Below are 20,954 nucleotides of genomic sequence, written 5' to 3'. Positions count from 1 at the left end.
TCAAAACCAGTCAGACAGGCAGCAATATACTGATGGGGTAGATCTTGAAGGATCACACGGGTCCATCGAGTGCAATCCATCTTATCCAAGCTGAACTGTCTTCACTCCACACAAGGGCTCTTAGATCCAATTACACATATGCTTATATTATACAAAATACGTATAAATGTATGTACCTGCCTGATCTGTCCTCTTTTTCCCCAATCCTCCTAATAAAATCATCTTTCAGATCCTTCATTCACCACAGAGAATAAATGACAAGTGTAAGCATAAAGTTACAGCCCCTTCCAGATACGTTTGCTTTTCAGCAGAATCCAAAGATGATGTGGAAAATGTGGAATTTCAGGCCTTAGCCAGGCAATAAGACCACGTCTGCTTCCTGGTGACCCTAAAATGACCCAAAGCCAGCAAGTACACAAGTCTAACTGCTTCTAGGCTACCTCTCCCCACCATGGGCACATCCCTTAGCAATAGAAACTGATTTTAGCATTAGTTCATGCAAAACGTAGCTAAGAAGAAAACAGTAAGAGGAAATCCCAGAGGAGGCTCGTCTAAGCAGAGCAGCTTCCATTTTTGTTGGGTGAATGTGATCTGCTCTTTGTGATTACCTGTACCATCTTTCCTTCTGCTCTTGACCAGAGGCAACAGCTTTGGGGAATTTGGGGGGATAACCATTGAGGATGTGTTGCCAGGGGACATGATTGCACTGTCCCAAGTCTTCCTGATTCCAGGACCACAGGCAGAGCCCTGCAATCATGGTCAGAGCTGGTAAACTAGTGGCTGCCCACCAGGTGCGTGTGAACATGGGCACCTTGGAGTCATGATCTGGCCCCATCTGAACAGCCAGAAGGCACACAAAGTGGCCTCATCATCACCACCAGTGAATGAAGCCAAATTATTATGTTGCTCTCCTCCCCTGCAAGATTCATTTTTCACTCTAGGTGATCCTGTTCATACATCCCCAGTGTAGCACTAGGCGGGTGGTTGCTGTCTGACCTTTAGCCGTGAGTCTGATAGTCTAAGCTTGGGGGTCTATCTTCACCTGAATTGCTAAGGGCACAGTAACAGAAGTGAGACTCACGACAGATCCAAAGACAGTCTTTAAAGGAGAATAAATGTGAGCCTCTCTGAATGTGGAAAAAATATATTCAGGAGGGAACTGGAGGAATTAGCCAGAAGAAGGTCAATGCCTGTTTTAGAAATGTGTTTACTGTGAGATAAAATAATGGAAGGAAACAGAGGGAACAACTGATGATTCTTGACAAGCACCTACATCTGTGATGAATCAAGCCCTTTTCCAAGAAAACAAACAGGAATCAAATATTGAGTTTCTGCCATGAATTGAGATAGACTGCCAGCCTGAAATAGAACCTTCCTCCTGGCTGAGGTCTAGGGCTGGATTAATCCTCACTCATGCCCGGAGACAGCCTACAAGGGTCATGTGTGTCTCCACAACCCAGGAACCAGGTGTCTCACCTTATACACATCATAAGTTTTAATGATGTGATCGAATAAACTGTACAGGTCCTTAAGGAGCTGCACAAGTTGCAGCAGGGAGCTGAGAGAACAGAGTTTTGTGAATCCAACAATGTCAGAGAAAAAGATTGTCATGGACTGAAAATGCTCTGGTTCCACGGCTCTTCCAGCTATGAGCTGTTCTCCAATGAAGCTGAAACCAGAGAATAGGATCGTTTTTGAACAGTATCATTCATCTTGTCTCCTATAGACCCCTACAAAGTCTCCCTGGTAGATCTTTTTCTTCGGTGGGTTAGATTTTGGGGTCACAAAAATCCATCATCTAGAGGGATTCTTTTGACACCCATTTCTCTGCCTGCATTTTCTCTAAAGAGATATTTGAATTGGTGGGTATAAATTCAGGGAGGGGTGAGAAGCAGTTCACATAAATGCCTTTTCAAAAAGATTTTCTCCCTGAGGGAATTTCATTTGCCCCAATTGGTCATAGAATTTGATTTTAACGACTCAGTCTGCAGATGTGGAAGCAAATGTAAACATTCATCGATCCACAAATTAACATTTCTGCTTCTATCAATCAATCTCACACTGACACATTCAAATCCCCAGCCCCATTTCTTTGTCAAGACACATAAGAAGGGTGCTGGAATTTTTTTTTTTTTTTTTTTTTTTTTTTGCGTTATGTGGGCCTCTCACTGTCGTGGCCTCTCTCGTTGCGGAGCACAGGCTCCGGACGTGCAGGCTCAGTGGCCATGGCTTATGGGCCTAGCCGCTCTGCGGCATGTGGGATCTTCCTGGACCAGGGCACGAACCCGTGTCCCCTGCATCGGCAGGTGGACTCTCAACCACTGCGCCACCAGGGAAGCCCAGGGTGCTGGAATTTTAACAGCAGATGCTCTTCTAAGTGTTTAGAGAGTGCACAGGTGATAACAGAGCCCAAAAAAAGCAAGTTTTGAATCTGAAGTTATTGGTGCCTATTGCACTGTGCAAAGCATTTGGGCAGACGTAAAATCTTTATATGCTGAGGGTAGTAATTAATTGGACTCCTGAAACTAGAGCGCCATCTAGTGGTCCCTTCCTCTTGCTGCATCCCCTATATTCCATCCTTTACAGACCTGCGTTCTCTAATTCCTGTGGATTCCAGGGCCTTGCCTCTATCTCCCTTTACAAGGTGTACCAAATTACACACAAAATGCTTGACGCATTTTAGAAGAGACTAACATTCTCTTAGCAAAAGAACACAGGAAAGAGTCTCTCCATGTGAGGTCTCCTTAAATAGCGATGGTGTTGCTTCCTAGTTTGTCAAGGCCCCTGCTACTTTGGAATACCTGGGCAGCATTGTACACAGCAGTTGATCCACTTTCCTCTTCTCGGCCATCAGCTAGTTGGTCCTCTCTTCCACCCCCTCCTCCAGGTGACTGGGGTACACTCTCAGCTTGCTCACCATACTGTTCAGTACATTCACGCCGCTTTAAAAGAACCCAGAGATTTAAGTCTTTTTCCAAGAACTTTAGGGCCACAGTGGAGAACAACTTCCAAGTATACATTCCAAGACAACATGTCTCGCCCTTAAGGTTTCCTACTTAAGGGTTGCCGATGGACAGCAGTGAAATGACAATGGCCAAAAGGCCGCCTGGCAGGACAGAGCCTGTCCTTTACCAGCCCTGTGAGCTTGAGGGGCACCCTCTGAGCCTCAGTTTCTTCATCTGGGAAATGAGGATAGTAATACATACCTCCCAGGGTCATTCTGTAGATTCAGGCAGATAATGAGTACTAAGGCTGTGTCTGGTACCCAGTGGGCACTCAACAAACAGTAACCTTCACTGCCCTCCCCACCACCCCCACTTCCCGACATGCTCCATGTCAATCGTCATGGTCACGCAGAAATGTAGATTTCAGGACGGGTCATTCTTTTCTTTTCAGACGGCAACACCAGATGTTTTCTTTTCAAACGACAGATGTAAGGGGCGTTTCTAGATCCTATAGGCTCTTGTTTTACTTTTTTATTTTTTTTTTTTTACGGTACGCGGGCCTCTCACTGCCGTGGCCTCTCCCGTTGCGGAGCACAGGCTCCGTGATGCGCAGGCTCAGCGGCCATGACTCACGGGCCCAGCCGCTCTGCGGCATGTGGGATCTTCCCGGACCCGGTCACGAACCCGCGTCCCCTGCATCGGCAGGCGGACTCTCAACCACTGCGCCACCAGGGAAGCCCCCATAACGTTTTCCTGATGGAAGGGAAAGTGGGCCTTTTCTCTGGAGATTCACCCCAACATGCCTTCACCATGACCACCATCTTTTCATTTCCCTCCTCTTCTGACAGGGAAGGTCGAAGCGGCGCTGACGCCCTGGGGTCCTTGATTTGGCTGGTGATTTCTGAAATCCATCTGGGGTTTAAGTAGCTAAATGTCTGAGCTTTGTGCCATTTAGGACACTTCACTTTAAACAGACATGTTTTTAAATTTGTAAATTGAGTTTTTAAGTAAACTGAACAGATCAGAATTTCAGAGAAATCTGAATATTTTACAAGAAATATTAGGAATCCTCCTGGAAAATGGGGACTCTAATGTAAAACATATAAGCACACCCTAATTAATCTTTTTTTGATAAAGTTTTTTTCTAATAGAACTTTTCTTGAAATGAAGCATATCTCCACGTGCTTTCAGGAGCGTATAGCATTTGGTATTAGAAATCCTCAAAGTGTGCTTTACGCAATTTGCATTCCATATAAAATGTTACATAAAACTTATTTTAACAAACAATAAATGTTAACTACTATGTCCCACCTCTGTGTCCCACTTTGTAAACCTACTTTCTTTCACTTCCTCATTGGCTTCTACCGACATTTATTAAACATTCTGCTTAACCAGGTTTTGTAGAGGAAATAATATTTTGAGAACAATGTATTTGTGTTTTGGTAAAAAAAAACCACTGTGGTGTAACAAAATGAATGAATCTTAAATGTATTACTAAGTATAAGAAGCCAGTCTGAAAAGGCTACAGACTGATTCTGTTTATATGATATTCTAGAAAAGGCAAATTATGGAGGCAGAAAATAGCTCAGAGGCTGCCAGGAGTTTGGGGAGGAGAAGAAGTTGATCAGGGGAAGCACAGGGGATTTTTTAGGGTCATAAAATTATTCTGCACGATATTGCATTGGTGGATCAATGACACCACACATTTGCCAAAAGCCATAGGACTTTACAGCACAAAGAGTGAACCTTAAAGGATGCAAATTAAAAAAAATATCAGCTGGGAGATTGGACAACTGCAAGACAGAATGCAGACTGTGACAAAAGAATCTGTTTTACAAATGTGTGACCTAATCTCATTGAAGGGGATGGGGGTAAAGTGCCGACGTAAGTAACTTCTGAAACAACTAGAGACGGTGAGGCTAAAGTCAAAAGGAACTACTCAAAACCACTACACTCCAGTTGGTAGAATCGCCTCTCAGGGAGGTACAGATGAAGAACTCTGAAACGACTGTACTCAAATACTGGGATTGAACAAATAAGTAAGTGGATGGCAGATGGTGGGAGCCAGGATTCTCGCTGTTGGAAAGGGAGGTTATGGATCAGTGATGGGCAGAGACCAAAGTAAATGAAACATGTGATAACGACATTGGAGATGTCACTATGGACCCATGTTTAGCTTAATACAGATACAGATGGGTAGATAGAGATAGGAATGTGTGTATACATAGGGGTTAGTATATACCCACATATTATCTTGCTCTGTCCATGAGAGGGGCTAGAAGCAACAGCATCCCAGTAGCAACAAGCACATCTAGTGTCCAGGTGTTCATTCTCCAATACAGGAGCCAGGGCTTCTTAAGAGAAGCAGCTGAGGGGCTTCCCTGGTGGCGCAGTGGTTGAGAGTCCGCCTGCCGATGCAGGGGACACGGGTTCATGCCCCGGTCCGGGAATATCCCACATGCCGCGGAGTAGCTGGGCCCGTGAGCATGGCCGCTGAGCCTGCGCGTCTGGAGCCTGTGCTCCGCAACAGGAGAGGCCACAACAGTGAGAGGCCCGCGTATCGGGGGAAAAAAAAAAAAGAGAGAGAGAGAGAAGCAGCTGATTCTAGTATTGGAGCAGGGAAAATACAAGATGAGGCTAAAGCATCTTATACCACCAGAAACTAAGGAAGCACAAAACAAAACACTGCCATGGGTGTATGTCAAAGTACACAGAAGCCAACTGAAATGAAATGGTCAAAGATAAAACACTTTGAGCCACAAAATAAATAAAGAAGTATTCGATTATAACTCAAAATATAAAATTACTATATAATAAATTATATATAAATATCATAAATGAAATATAATAGGAAATTGAATGGATAGATAAATGGGAGAGAATAGACAAACCTGTAGAAATAAATTCCTAGCAATTTATGTAGCTATTTCTCCATTCAAGGTGGTGGAGCAAACACCCCCGTCCTTAGGTGAAGACTTCACATCGTGACCTCTTTCTTACCGGGACAGTATAGGAAGAGGGGAAATCAAGTCTCAAACGTTAGTGGGCATCAGAATCACCTGGGGAGCTAATTAGACACAGACCCTGGGCCCACGCCTCACCCCACCTCTACCCCCAGTTTCCAGTTCAGAAGGTCTGCAGTAAGGCCTGAAACGTGATTTTCTAACAGGTTCCCAGATGATCTGCTCCTACTGGTCGAGGGGCCACGCTAGGCCAGTGCTCCGCAGACTGTGGGTCTTCCACATCACCTGGGATCTTGATAGAAAAGCAAATTCTCAGGCCTGACCCCAGACCTACTGAGTCAGGAACCCTGAGGATGGGACCCAGCAATTCTGTTTGAACAAGCCCTCCAGGTGATCCTGATGCCCATTAAAACATTTGAGAACCATTGGTCTAGTGTACGCAGAGAATCCGTACTGTTTCCAGTACCAGGATTGTTGGCAGGGGTGTATGAGAAGTTAATGGAAGGGTGTGTTTCTCCATAAATTAGGTGCACGTCGTACTTTTCCTGGTTGTGGTCCTGTGTATCTATCGTCCCCTGTGACCAGCTCTCATTTACCCTGGTGAGCAGAGGACTACAATGAGGGGGAAATATACAGATTGTTCACAGCATTCCCACACCTTCCCCACCCACCCCCACCCCCCGTTGGCACCATCACATGGCAGCTGAGCTTAGCAAGTGTAGGTGGGCTCCTGCCTGGGTTCAGTGGAGGGAAGATGTGTCTAGCTGCTGGGTTCCAAATTCAGATGCCCCTGGATCTGAGATTAACCTTTTAGGTTGAGTCTCACGTCTGCTTCATTTAGCCACAGATTAGAATCAGAATCTGCTTTCAAAGCAACTAGCACACTCAGAAAGCCTCCAGGGAATGCGTGATGCTCTAAAGATGAGAGTTGGGATAGGCCACTGGGGATGGGCTAGAAATGGTAGGCAAGGCAATAAAAAAGAAATGACGGGAAAAAAATCAAGAGAGAAGAGTGGGCTGGGTTTACATAGAAACACACACACACACACACACACACACACACTTCCCTATCCTCTCTCCAAGATAGTGGTTCCCCACCTGAACTGCATGTTAGAATCACCTGGGGAACTTTAAAAACCCAGACGCCCAGGCCATACCCCAAACGAGTGACATCAGATTCTCTGAGTCTAAGATCCAGGCCTCAGCAGTTTTTAAAGTTTCCCAGGAAATTCCAATGTGCAGCCAAAGCGGAAATTAAAAGTGCCAGGGGGCTCCACCTGCTATACATTTTCTTATCAATTTTGATCAAATTTTGCTTCACCTCCCATTGCTTTTGCCCTTAATTCCCTCATGGAATGTGTTAAGAGACAACCTGGCCAAAAAAACAAAAAAAAACACCAAACCTGAATATATCCTTTGTAAGTAGAAAATTGGACACCATTTATCAAAAATTTTAAATATGTTTAAAATACATTTACCTTGGGCTTCCCTGGTGGCGCAGTGGTTGAGAGTCCGCCTGCCAATGCAGGGGACACGGGTTCGTGCCCCAGTCTGGGAAGATCCCACATGCCGCGGAGCCGCCGGTCCCGTGAGCCATGGCTGCTGGGCCTGCGCGTCCGGAGCCTGTGCTCCGCAACGGGAGGGGCCACAACAGTGAGAGGCCCGCGTATCGCAAAAAAAAAAAAAAAAAAAAAAAAAAAAAAGTGAATCAAATACATTTACCTCTTCAATTTCATGAGCAGAAGTCTATCCTGAAGGAACATTCACACATGCCCACAAAGATACAAGACTGCTCGTCGCAGCAATTTGGAACAGCAAAAAATGGAAAACAGTCAAAATGTCTATCAATAGATAATATATGACATAGCCTTACAATGACAAATTTTGTAGTCCTTAAGAAAGAATGAGGCAAATTTGCATATACGAATATGAGGTAAGAGATGCCCAGAGAGAGGCCACAGCATGAGATCTTCTTGGGTTATCTGGGTGGGTCCTAATCGAAGGACAAGTGTCCTCATGGGAGACATACAGAAGAGATCTATACAGAGAAGGCGGCAATGTGAAGATGGTTCTACATAGACCTACCTGGCCACAAACCCAGGGACGCTGGGGCAGCCACCTTGGAAGAGGCAAAGAATGGATCTTCCCTAGAGCTTCTAGAGGGAGCTCAGACCTGCTGAACCTTGATTTTGAACTTCTAGCCTCTAGAACTGTGAGAGAATAAACTTCTGTTGTTTCAAGCCAGCAGGCTTGGGGTTGTTTGTTACGGCTGCCCTAGGACACTAATATAAGTCATAGAGGCCCCATCAGAGGCCTCCAGTGATCTCCCAGGCTATTGTAAGGACTTAGTTTTCACTCCCCAAATGGGAAGTCAAGGGAGGATTTTGAGTTGAGAAGTGACACAATCTGACTCATTTTCTAACAGAACTGTTCGGGCTGCTCTTCTTGAATAAATTATATAGTTCTGAGTTTCTTGATTTTTTTTTTTTTTTTTTTTGGTAACCAAACTGCAATTTGTCTTCTAATTATTTAAAAAATATGAATGTTAAAAATTAAAGAATGGAATAGATTCTAAATTAATAAACATTTAACAAAACAATAAAAACAAGCACTTAAAAGCTAGCCCGAATGACCAAAGCCGGCCAAGGAGTCTCTCCCAGCTTTACCCTCTGGTGCCAGGTTTAGATCATCAAAATGTTCGTGGTCCTGGTGGTGGATCAGCTCCCTCATCAGGATGGCAAAGCTGTAAACGTCTCCCTTCAGGGTGCCCGACAGGGGCACATCTGGGAGCCATCCAGCAGAGCTCTGCAAAGCCGAGGATGTCAGCTGCCGGGTGGAACTGGAAAAGCCGCTCCTTTTTTCTCAGGGAAGCACAGGAGCAGTGAAAGCATCCAGCCCCTGAGAAGTCAGCCCTGATAGTTCTAGACTTTCTCCATATTCACACACTTGGGGGTCCGTGTGTGTGAATAGGGAGGAAATAATCAGGATGATCCTGCCCTAACATGTTAACAGCACTTAACTCACAACGGTGCAATCGCAGGTGGCTTTCCTTTTCCTTTTCCCTTTCTATATTGCCTACAGTAAAAAAATGATTTAACAATTCATAGAACATAAAACTAACCACTTGAAAGCGAACAATCCAGTGGCCTTTAGTACACCAGCAATGTTGTACAACCACCACCTCTACCTAGTTCCAAAACATTTCTAACACCCCAAAGTAAAACCTTGAGCCCGTTAAGCAGTTTATCCCCATTTCCCCTACCTCCCATGTCCTACCAACCACCAATCTGCATTCTGTCTCTACAGATGTATGTATTCTGTATATTTTATAAATCTACATTTCTTTGGCAGTGAGGTTTATAGGTTTATATCATTATAGGTTATAATCATGAAAAGAAAATATATTGGGGGATGGGGAGATAGAAGTGGCTGCTAGCAGGTTTTCAAAATTTCCCCTTTGCCTTTCTCTGCAAGATACCATCCTGCCCCCATATTATAGAAACCTCCCCATGTACACACAGTGAAGCTGCTGGGAGTGTGCTGCTTCAGAGACAGGCAGTCAAAGTGGAGGGCACTGGGCTCATCAGGGCCCAGGACAGTGCAAGGTGAGACTCAGGAGTGTTCAGTAACTTGGAGAAGTAGGAAAAGTCGTAGAGTCTCAATTTGCACACATGTAAAGGAGGGTTGGACTCCGGGCGGTGGGTCTGATCTTGAGATGCCCATCAGAATCACTTGAGAGGCTTTTAGAAAACAATACGAGGACTTCCCTCGTGGTCCAGTGGCTAAGACTCCATGCTCCCAATGCAGGGGGCCCGGGTTCGATCCCTGGTCAGGGAACTAGATCCCGCATGCACACCGCAACTAGATCCCACATGCATGCCTCAACTGAGAGTCCGCATGCTGCAACTAACACCCAGTATAGCCAAATAAATAAGTAAACAAACAAACAAACAAATAAATAAAATACAGATGCCCAGACTCCTTCTTCATAAATTCTGATTCAGTTGGCATGGGGTGGGACCCAGCCCCTTGCATATTTTTTAAAGCTTCTCAAGTGATACCGGAGCGCGGAGAGGTTGGAGAACTACTGAGCTCATCATCTGTAAGGTGCCTGGCAGGTCGCGCCTTCTCCCTGAGAGCACAGGATGAAGACGCGAGGAGACACAGAGGACTGAAGAGAAGGGCAGTGACTCACTTCAGGTCACCCAGCTAAGCCAGGGTGGGAACTAGTCTCCTAACTCAGACACCCCACCATGGACTCGTGCCACTCGTGGGCGTTATTTTTTCCTCATCTCCTTGGGTGGCTGGAATAACCACATACCATCAGCCCCAGAGGGAGGCCCACCTGCAGGTACCCGTGCACGTGAGCCTCAGAAAGCAGAGGTGGGATAGGAGCCCTTTACCCCTCTCCTGACAGCTAGTGGGTGCAAGACCTGCCAACAGTTACCCGAGCGGTCCGTCGTTCTCTCGTTGTATCTTCTGTACGTCCAGCCATATTTGAGTTCCCTCAGCCCAAATCCTGACAGCTTCACCTGCATCCGTCTGTCCACCAGGCAGCTGGAAGGCTTCAGGTTGCCAAGGGATCCCAGTGGGCTCCTGTGGAGGAACAGCAAGCCCTGAAAAGCGGAAATGAGCAGATGAATCAGAGCAGGTGCCAGCGGACGCTGCTGGAAGAAACAGAGACACAGCGGCAGATGGACAGAAACAGACAGACCCATGGCAGGAGACATGCCCATCTTCACGTTCATTTGTTCAAGAGCCACTAACACAGCCCCTCGCCTAGGGGGTCACCCCGGGCAGGAACCCCCAAAAAGGAGAAAACTATTTCTGGCCCCTCCATGTGGAGCCACAAACGCAAGGCCAGCTTAAAATAAATGTAGCCTCGTGGTCAGACTCCTGGGTTCAAATCCCAGCTCTACCACACAGTAGAGGGCAAGTTACTTTTCCCTGTAAGCCTCACCCTTCTTGTCAAAATGGAGATGACGATAATCCCCCTCGGGGTGGCTGTGGAGATTAAATGTAATGATACCTGCGAACCACCAGACATGGTGCCTGACACAGAGTAAAGACGGCTACAAATTATAATGAAAAATTTGTATGAATATAATAAAGGAGATCAACAATCTAGAAACAACACTATGCAATTAAAATATTATTTTATTACCTACATATTGAGGATTATATTCCATTACTATCTACATAGAATGGTTCTATAATAATAGAATATTATATTTATTACATGCACTTAAGGGTCCTGTTTGAGCACTTCACAGGGAGAGGCAATGAAATGAGGAACGCTGAAAAATTCTCATGTCATTCACTGTGTTCTTAAGAGGTTACGTCAATTATTTGTATGCAGTAATGAAGCACTGTTATTTATAAAGAGGACAGAACAAACTCTAGAGTCAGAAGACGTGTTCAAGTCTAGACTTCACCAGTCAGTCTCTTCAAACAAATCACCTGGGGGCCTCGATTTCACCATCCGTGAAATGGGTCTGCCTTAGACGCCTGCTACTTGAAAGATGTCCCAGGGAACAGCAGCAGCAGCAGCACCTGGGAGCTTGGCAGAAATACAGAATCTCAGGCGCTGCCCAGACCTACTGGATCAGTCTGTGCATTTTAACCCGATCCCCAGGAGATGCGTGTGCTTATTAGTCTGAGAACACCTGTCCTTGTCAATTGTTCCCAGCCCTGGCTGCACATTAAAATCACCTGCGGAGCTTAAAAAGACTATCAACGCTAGGGCCCAGATATAAGAACCTATACTAGCTGCAGATTACCTCCCACACAAACCAAGCCTGCGTGCGGAGGTGAGTGATCAGAATGGAGGAAGAGGGCCTAATCTGAAGGCCGGCTGAGGGAGCTCCATCCTCAAGGCAGTGATGATTCTTACTTAGCAAGGAGATGAGGGCGGGGGATGGGGATCTCTCACAATGAAGGAACTCAGGGTTTTAAACTGCTCCCAGGGAGTGGGGACAGAGCTGGGAGACAAACCCAGGTCCAGTCGCCTTTGAAGCCCAGCCACTTCTAAACCACTAGTTTTACTGTTTCTGGTGCCCTGGGTGACTGTAAGAGGAAGGTGGGGGAGGAAGAGGGTAGGTAGAAGCATACCTATTCTTCTGGCACCACTGCCAGGTTAAATGAACCACAAGTCCAGCTGAGTCACACGGTGTGGTTACGAGAAGTCATCGGCCCTCGGTACCAACAAGAAGGAATGTGAGGAGGGCCCCTGAACGGACTATTGCACCCAGAGGCCTCCTGGGCACCAGCTCTGGGACTCACCTCTTCCTCCAGCAGTGACGACAGGCTGAATCATTGTCAGCTTTAGCAAGAACCCTGAGCTAATGTTGCATTAGAAATACAGGCTAATACAGAAAGCAATAAGGAAACACTCAGGACAGTGGGTACACCATGCCCACCTCGCCCCCTAAAAGATCAGGAGGCCGTGTTCCCTTATCAATCTGTGTATTTGTTTTTTGAGGTGATAAAGTTGAATCACATTTTGGAAACACAACTCAATCAGACAGGAAGGGCCTGGGTGGGGCTCCCTCTGGAATGTTTCCAGCGAGGTTCCAACAGGCTGAGAGGTCTGGTCTTGAAATCTGGGGAGACCTGTGTCCAAGCCAGAGTTCTCTCTGACCTCACGGAGACCTTTCCATTCCACAGGAGTCTCCCTGACACACACGACTGTCCCTGCCCTTGCTAGTGCCAGGCCCACCCCCAGCATGAGACGTTCCACATTCTAGTCGCTGCTGACCACCCCTGACATCCAGGTATATTAGCGGAGCTCCTTCCATTAGGACAAAAATAACATGTTTCAGGATGCTGGAATCCTAGGAATGTAGTCCTCTGCAAGAGATGGCACACATCTCTGTGGTTTTTTGTTTGTTTGTTTTTTGGTGGGTTTTTTTGCGGTACACGGGCCTCTCACTATCGCGGCCTCTCTTGCTGCGGAGCACAGGCTCCAGACGCACAGGCTCAGCGGCCATGGCTCACGGGCCTAGCTGCTCCGCGGCATGTGGGATCTTCCCAGACCAGGGCTCGAACCCATGTCCCCTGCATTAGCAGGCAGATTCTCAACCACTGCGCCACCAGGGAAGCCCTCTTCTGTTACTCTTAGTCCCCTTTCAGCGAAGGTTGGCATTGCAGCTTCCTTACAGGATCCCATAACGTGTACACTCCATTTCAGGAGATAGCGAGCCTACCAAAGCAAGGTGTCAAGCTGTCCTCTGTCCTGGCATGGAGTGGAGGATAGACTCAGTGACCTAGAATAGCTGATGACCACCAGGAGATTTTCCCCTTCAAAGTGTCATTCGCACCCACCCCAGCATTTCTCCAGAGAATCCTTCGAGTCAATTCTTTTTTTTTCTTTATTCGAGTATAATTGCTTTACAATGGTGTGTTAGTTTCTGCTGTATAACAAAGTGAATCAGCTATACATATACATATATCCCCATATCTCCTCCCTCTTGCATCTCCCTCCCACCCTCCCTATCCCACCCCTCTAGGTGGTCACAAAGCACCGAGCTGATCTCCCTGTGCTATGCAGCTGCTTCCCACTAGCTATTTTATATTTGGTAGTGTATTTATGTCCATGCCACTCTCTCACTTCGTCCCAGCTTACCCTTCCCCCTCCCCATGTCCTCAAGTCCATTCTCTACATCTGCATCTTTATTTCTGCCCCTAGGTTCTTCAGAACCGATTCTTTTTTTTTTTTTTTAGATTATATATATATATGTTTTAGCATACGGTATTTGCTAACACATATATATGGAGTCAATTCTTGAAAGCAAAATGCCTCCACTGAAAAGCCTAAATCTACTAGTCATTCACACCATGGTGAGAACTTACTAGCTTTCTCTTTACATCCAATATAACTGATGCCAACTGTTTTGACTGGGTGGGAGACAGATCACCAGAGACTAGAGCACTTCCCTGGGCTTGGTGGGAAGGGAGGGAAAGTGGGTGAGGGGAAAGAGAGAGGAGCCCAGAGGAGGAGAGGATGCCAATCACATCCTCCTATTTTATAACCATTCCACCGCCACTTAAATAATTTCTTATGTACACTTCATGACTTTTTATTTTTTTTTTCTCTAGCTTAACTTTAAGCCATTCAAAGATGGAAACAAGTCCTTCTCTTCATATGAAAGTACCCAGAGTATGACAAACCCTTAACAGACACTCAATAAAGTTTTACTGAAATAATGAGTGGTGGCCCAGGGCTGTCGTCAGAAACCAGTCACAGAGAGGTTTCTGTTTGTTTATGTCTCCTGGTAACAATACACTGGCTTCCCACTAAGGCCTGGGAAGTCAAAGCTTAACAGGGCCATTAAGACTCAGCTCCTTACACACAAAGAGCAATCAAATTCTTGAGGAAGAAAACTCCTTCGACGTCCATTAAACCTACGTGGAGGCTGAGTAATAATAATAACAGCAACAATAATAGCTAAAATATATTTGGTACTTATTTCGGCTCAGATACTTTCTAGCACTTTGTGTATATTAATTTACTTTATTCTCACAACAAAATATAAGGTAGCTCTATTATTATCCCTGTTTCACACGTGGGAAATGAGTCGGGTGGGCCATATCGGTAGGGACTAGCATTCTGAGGATGCTCTCCTCAGCCTGGGCTAAAATCCAGCTGCTCTTCTAAGCTCACCGCATCTGCGGTTACCATTAGAGGGGAAGTAACTTACCACAGTCATTCAAGGAGTCACTGGCCCTAAAACCTAGGAGGGCAGAGTTTACATTTCACCCATGTATTCCTCACAGCACCCAGGCAGGGTCTTGCCCATAGGAGTCTGTCAGTTGATGGATGGGAATGTTGATTGATGGACGGACTGTTGATTGACAGATGACAACCAGCCTTGTCCTGCTGCCATGTGTCAGAGTGAGTGACTTCCCCACCAGGACCCATTCCCAGGTCATTAGCTTGGTCCCCTCAAAAACACTAATAGCATTTGTTCTTTACACTGGTTTATGTGATACTCGCGTTGACTCTGTCATATGCAAATGAGAGCTTGAATATCCAATCAATTTCATTGCCTGAGTTTCTCAAAACATCCTAGAGAACACAATTACTTGGAACATTACCAGTGACTCAACCAGAAGCACAGTGATCTTCGCGGGTTCAGTGGATTTGATTCTAATGCTTTGGATGGTGTTGAGCAGAAATGATACAACCTGAGGCAGAGGACTCTAAATCTAGTGACCGGAACTCTCCTTGGAAGAAACCATAACCTGCCTCAACATTGAGGAAGTTACGCAGTCTTGAGTTTTACAGATACTTCCTTGTTCCTGACATGAAGCTGGTGGTCACATGCCTCGGGAAAGATGGGCCCAGGAACAAACTTCAGATGTAGATATGACATCTTAGGAGATGAAACCAAGCTCACACAATTTCCCAGAACAAAGAGACCCGACACGTGGCAACTGCGCTGCTAATTTCATCCCCTGCAGGCAGCCCAGCAAGATAATTCAGGTCTCGAAATTAAACCAGAGAGGAGCTGTTCTTGGATGAAGAGGCAAAAGCACTTATAAGCTTCTTTATTAGCTGCCACTAATCTAACCTGAGGTAAGATTTACCGGGCTTCCCTGGTGGCGCAGTGGTTGAGAGTCCGCCTGCCGATGCAGGGGACACGGGTTCGTGCCCCGGTCTGGGAAGATCCCACATGCCGCAAAGCGGCTGGGCCCGTGAGCCATGGCTGCTGAGCCTGCGCGTCTGGAGCCTGTGCTCCGCAATGGGAGAGGCCACAACAGTGAGAGGCCCGCGTACCGCAAAAAAAAAAAAAAAAGATTTACTATTTTACTTACCTTAAGGCTTCCTCTTTTGCAATATTGGGTGACAATGCAGATGTTGGGTGATTCTGTGCAAATACCAAAGAAGGGAACAAAGTTTTCATGCCTTAATTCATACATCTGAAAATGATAATAGTAATACTAGCTTATGATTATAATGTGTCTTCTGCCCTAGGGGCAATGTTGTGTGCGTTACACACTTTCAGCAATTTTTCACAAAGACCCTGTGAGATAAGAACTATGACTGCTCCCATTTTACAGATGAGGAAACTGATGCTCAAAAGATAAATTAATGTGTTAAAGATCATACAACTTAGTAGTGGCAGAGCTGGGAGGTAAATCCGGGCAGTCTGCCTCCAGCAAATAAACGAGAGGCATGATCAAAGTCCCCCAAAGTCACGGGGATTAACTGAAGAAGTGGACCCCCTGAGCCTGACTCCCCTGCAAGGACCAGCTTCGAGAGAGACAGATACAGACACAAAGAATGAAGAGGCAGAATTAAGGCCAGGAAGAATTAAAGGCAAAAACAGGCGAGGAGAGCTCCCAGGATGCAGGTGCCTGGGTCAGCCATAAGCGTCTGAGGTCTAAATTCTGGGCTCTTGGCGGGTGGGGGTCATGGGCCAAGTTAAGGGAAGCAGCTTCCCACCATTGTCCTTTGGGGTGAAGGCCACCCGCAACCCCAGGTGGGAACAGGGAGCTGGGAGAGGCAAGGCAGAGGGCAGCAAGGCTTTGCCTCCTCCCAGGGCTGGGGGCCTCACCAGCCGGATTTCCTGCAGCACAGACGGCTTCCTGACCCAGGCTCGCGCTTGGGTCACCAGCATCACAGATGGCCACATGGTTTCCCTGGAACCGGAGACAAAGCGGAATTTTTTTTTTTTTTTTTTTACATCTTTATTGGAGTATAATTGCTTTACAATGGTGTGTTAGTTTCTGCTTTACAACAAAGTGAATCAGTTATACATATACATATGTTCCCATATCTCTTCCCTCTTGCGTCTCCCTCCCTCCCACGTTCACTATCCCACCCCTCCAGGTGGTCACAAAGCGCTGAGCTGATCTCCCAAAGCGGAATGTTCTTAACCCAGGCTGATTCAGAAAAAGCTACACTCAGAAAGAGCTAGGAAGGGGGGCAGGAAGACTGGCAAGAAACCCACCTACAGAAGGGATCATCGAGCTCCTCCCTGCTCAGCTCAGCCCTCGGATGGCCCCGTGCTGTGTCCAGGAGCCGAGCAGCTGCTCAACACAGCAGACCTCATTTAACAGGCAGCACAGCCCTGCAAGGCGGGGTGGGGGGGCAGGGGGGTGATTAGCCCATTTCCAGATGGGATCCCTGAGGTTAGGGAACTAGTTCAAGGTCACACATCTGTAGGTAGTACAGCCAGAATTTGAACATCTGCATACAGCCACTCTGCCCTCAGAATTACCCGGTAAAGCCCTACTGGGGCATGAAACAGCTCTCTGCCCTGCTGGTTCTCAACAGAGGAGCTTAAGTCCCCAGAAATCATCACACTAGATGAGTTACTGCTGTTCCCTCTCGACACAGGTGTGCCTCTCTGGGATGGCTGCGAAACAGGACACGATTCAGGTGCTCTCAGTAGGATGACCAAGTACCGATGAGACTACGCCTTTTATAGATGAGGAAAATTAGCGCCAAGGTTAATAGCAGTTAGTAAATGAGAGTCAGGACTCAAACCCTGATTTCTCTAACCCGAAGTGTGAGGGCTGAACTGCTACCCGCACCACTCTCGTGTCTGTGCCAACATCACAATGTCGTGGTTAAGACTCTGGGGTCAGGCTGCCCAAATTCAAGTGCTGGCTTTGGCCCTTAACTAGATGTGTGACCTGATGACACAGTCATTTTCCTCAATGAGCATCTAAGGAGGTGAACTCTCTGTGTAACACTCCCAGTGCCTCCCCAGCACCTAAAGAATATATTTTAAACAGAGGAGCCCTGTTTTTCTAGAAGAGTCTTACTCGGAAGCCTAATGTAGAAAACAGTAGCTCAAAGCAGAGCTGCTGTAGTTGAAGAGAAGAGGCTCAGAATTCCTCCCCACCACCCCTACCGCATTCCATCATTCACCCAAGGCCAGACCAGTGAGCCCCAGAATCCCCGGGACACTTGAAAAATAATTTACAAACGAACCCCAGTCTCCTGGTCATAGCATGTTGAAGCCTCCTTGACTTGGTACCTGCCAAGTCACCTTTTTTTCTTGAAAGTCGTAATTCACTTATTCAGTGAATAGTATATGCAAAGATACCAATAAAAGGAAACATACTATAAACTACAATTTTGAAAATAAAGCCAATATAACGGGAACAAAATACACGTAACGTGAGAAGAATGTTTGATTGTTGACCCATCATGCTTTCCTTACTTTTATAATGAACCTAAATGTCTTTAGAACAAACCTGTATACCTTGGTCTAACTTGAGTGCTTTCTAACAAGCAACAACATTCTAGAACACTTTTCTTTCGCTTTGAGATATTTAAGATTCACACATTTGTTCAAAAACATAAATTCTGATTCAGTGGTTGATCTGCATATCTTGTTATTCTCTGGATATCATGAGTAACGTGGATTCCTGAATAAGCACTATATGAAATTCTAAAATTCTTGATCTTTGACGTAAAATTTATTTCAGTTGTGGGTTTTTTTTTTTTTTTTTTTTTTGCGTTACGGGGGCCTCTCACTGTTGTGGCCTCTCCCGCTGCGGAGCACAGGCTCTGGATGCGCAGGCTCAGTGGCCATGGCTCACAGGCCCAGCCGCTCCGCGGCATGTGGGATCTTCCCGGACCGGGGCACGAACCCGTGTCCCCTGCATCAGCAGGCGGACTCTCAACCACTGCGCCACCAGGGAAGCCCCAGTTGTGGGTTTTTAATCACTTGAGATGAAAGCAAAATTCACCCCCTCCCTCCACCCCCCCTCCCAGGAACAAAGAGCTCTTATTAAAGTATAGAAACTTGAGTCTATCTTTCTACTCTAAAGAACAATTCTCACTAACCTTTCTGGGAAGGCAGTGAGTATTCCAGAATAATCAATATATGCTTGCAAAGATTATATCAACAACAAAAGCAAAACAAAAAAGGAAAGAAAGGAGACTTCAAGCTTAAGATATGCATAAAAATAGTCATGGCTATATTTTCTGGAATTATGTAACTGTTATATACTTATCAAATAATGTCATGCTTATTAAATGTGTGCCCAGCTTCACAGCCCTGAGAAGCCCTCAGCATACCCTGCGTTACTTCTCTCCTGGTCACCACTAGCGAACCCACTCTCCCCAGATGTCACCTCTTCTCTGAAGCCTTCATGATGCTGTGACATTCAATCCCTCTACCTGCGGGGTTTCTGCCTCAGCTTGTAGACACCTCCCAGAGCACTTACTTCCGTCGGAAGGCATCCATCTGTGGCGTGCCTTGCACTCTGCTTGGCCTGCAGTAGACAGGCAACACGTGTGTGTTGAGCCAATGAATTATATTGTCTTAGTTATCAGTAGTTTAAAGGAGTTAATGCGGTTTTGAAAATAACTAAACGCTCCCCAGGAGACAGCGTTAATATTTGAACAGGATGTATGGGTTCTTCTACCCACCAGGGACCAGGGCTGAAGGGAACTTCAGAAGCCATCTGATCATTTTTAAGTATTCAGAAACTGAGGCTGGGAAATTATGTTCCCAGCCAAAAAGTGGTAGTTCCAGAACCGGAACTCAGGGCCTAAGATTCTCCATTAAGAGCTCACTTTATAAATGAGTCAGCCTCCGCCCCCACAAGCTCCTAGATCAGGTCCCTTCCATGCATCACCAGCAGTGAGCAGGAAGGTGGATGTCTGGGCCAGGCGTGGCCTCACCTTGTTCTGGGACAGAATGGTGATGTCATCATAATTGATTTGCCACCAAAGACCTTTATTTTGCCTCTGCAGTTTTTCCCTCTGTGTCCTTAAAATCAGACCTATGATGACAGCTCCCAGGTTGGTAATCAGGAGGGTTACGGTGAAAATCACAGCAGTCACACCTGGAGGGCATATCGTTACTCAGGCCCACCTAAGAGCACAAGTGAGCACATCCCGGCCCTGCCAAACAGATGGCTCAAAAGCCGCCCAGGCACGGGTCCAGGTTAGGGCACACAGCATCCACTCAGGCCTGTCTTTTCCAGGAATCCTATTGGGCCCCAAGTGCGTGGTCTTCCCACACCCCTCTGGTTCCCGCGGCAACTGCACTCACCTCCTCCTTATATAGAAACGTCCCTTGTAGAGAAAAAAAGGATGACTTCTAAGACCATCGCCACCTTTCATTCAACATTTACTGTGTGCTCTCCTTACACTTGTTCTCAGTTGTGATCCACCTCATTCCAGGCCTGGGCTCCTAACCACCAGGCAACACTCCCTTGTCCAGACTCTACCTCCATAGAAATGGAATTCCTGAGACTCAGATCTCAGGAGCCAGGTTTCCCCAGGGCAGAGGTTCTCAACAGGGGAGGCCATGACGTTGCCTCTCCAGGGGATATCTGGCAATGTCTGGAGACATTTGGGGCTGTTAGAGCTAAAGGGTGCTGCTGGCATCTAGTGGGTGGGGTGGAGGCTAGGGAGGCTGCTAGGCCTGCTACAAGGCACAGGACAGCCCCTTACACAAAAAGATGATCTCGTCCTAAACATCGATGCTGTTGCCACTGCTGAGAAGCCCTGTTGTAAAGAGTCCTTTCCTGCTGCCTTCTCCAGGTGGCCACACTGATCTGCAAAAGCAGGCTCAGTTTCACAGAGCTCATTGGCAAATCCACAGCCACGTCTGTCTTCGGGAAGGGAACCGTGGAGAAATTCCCCATGGGTCTTAAAAAAAAAAGAAGACAATGAAAGGTCAGTGCCAACTTGATTTATTCAACTCGTCTCTACCTCAGGCATAGCAGGGGCAAATGAAACACACATGCCATTTGCAAAAAGCAGGCCTTGGTCTCTTCATTCAAACAGCTGCTGACCCATCCGGTTGTCCCACCTCACCAAGATTCTTCAAACCTAGCCTACAGGTAATATAATTCATGAGAGAGCAATATCTTTTTGCTTGGTAGAACAACTGACTCGATCTTTTGTTTTAAACCATGTCACTTCTGATTTAAAAGATGAAGTGTCGCTTCTCCAACGTTACTGTAGTTTTCTCCCATGTTTGATACAGACAAATCTTATTATAGAGCATCTTCACACTTTACAGACCAAAATGTCACCCCTGCCTGGAGAATGCCTGTTCCTACAATACAG

At 46.4% G+C, this 20,954-nt stretch overlaps 1 protein-coding gene across 1 annotated transcript in view; it reads right to left on the bottom strand.

Annotated features, from left to right (window-relative positions):
• The window catches only part of LOC101324798 (guanylate cyclase 2G-like), a 46,410-nt gene that overhangs the window by 4,475 nt on the left and 20,981 nt on the right, over positions 1-20,954 (bottom strand). Inside the window, 12 exon segments of the mRNA XM_033842380.1 lie at positions 1,477-1,669; positions 2,802-2,942; positions 3,675-3,846; positions 8,575-8,769; positions 10,356-10,524; positions 14,904-14,975; positions 15,725-15,829; positions 16,468-16,518; positions 16,520-16,552; positions 17,134-17,271; positions 19,557-19,720; positions 20,434-20,531. Coding sequence (XP_033698271.1) covers positions 1,477-1,669; positions 2,802-2,942; positions 3,675-3,846; positions 8,575-8,769; positions 10,356-10,524; positions 14,904-14,975; positions 15,725-15,829; positions 16,468-16,518; positions 16,520-16,552; positions 17,134-17,271; positions 19,557-19,720; positions 20,434-20,531 — 1,531 coding nt within the window.

This window comes from Tursiops truncatus, chromosome 16 (assembly GCF_011762595.2).
Source record: "Tursiops truncatus isolate mTurTru1 chromosome 16, mTurTru1.mat.Y, whole genome shotgun sequence".
NCBI lineage: Eukaryota > Metazoa > Chordata > Mammalia > Artiodactyla > Delphinidae > Tursiops > Tursiops truncatus.
This window is presented reverse-complemented; position numbering and strand designations above follow the sequence as displayed.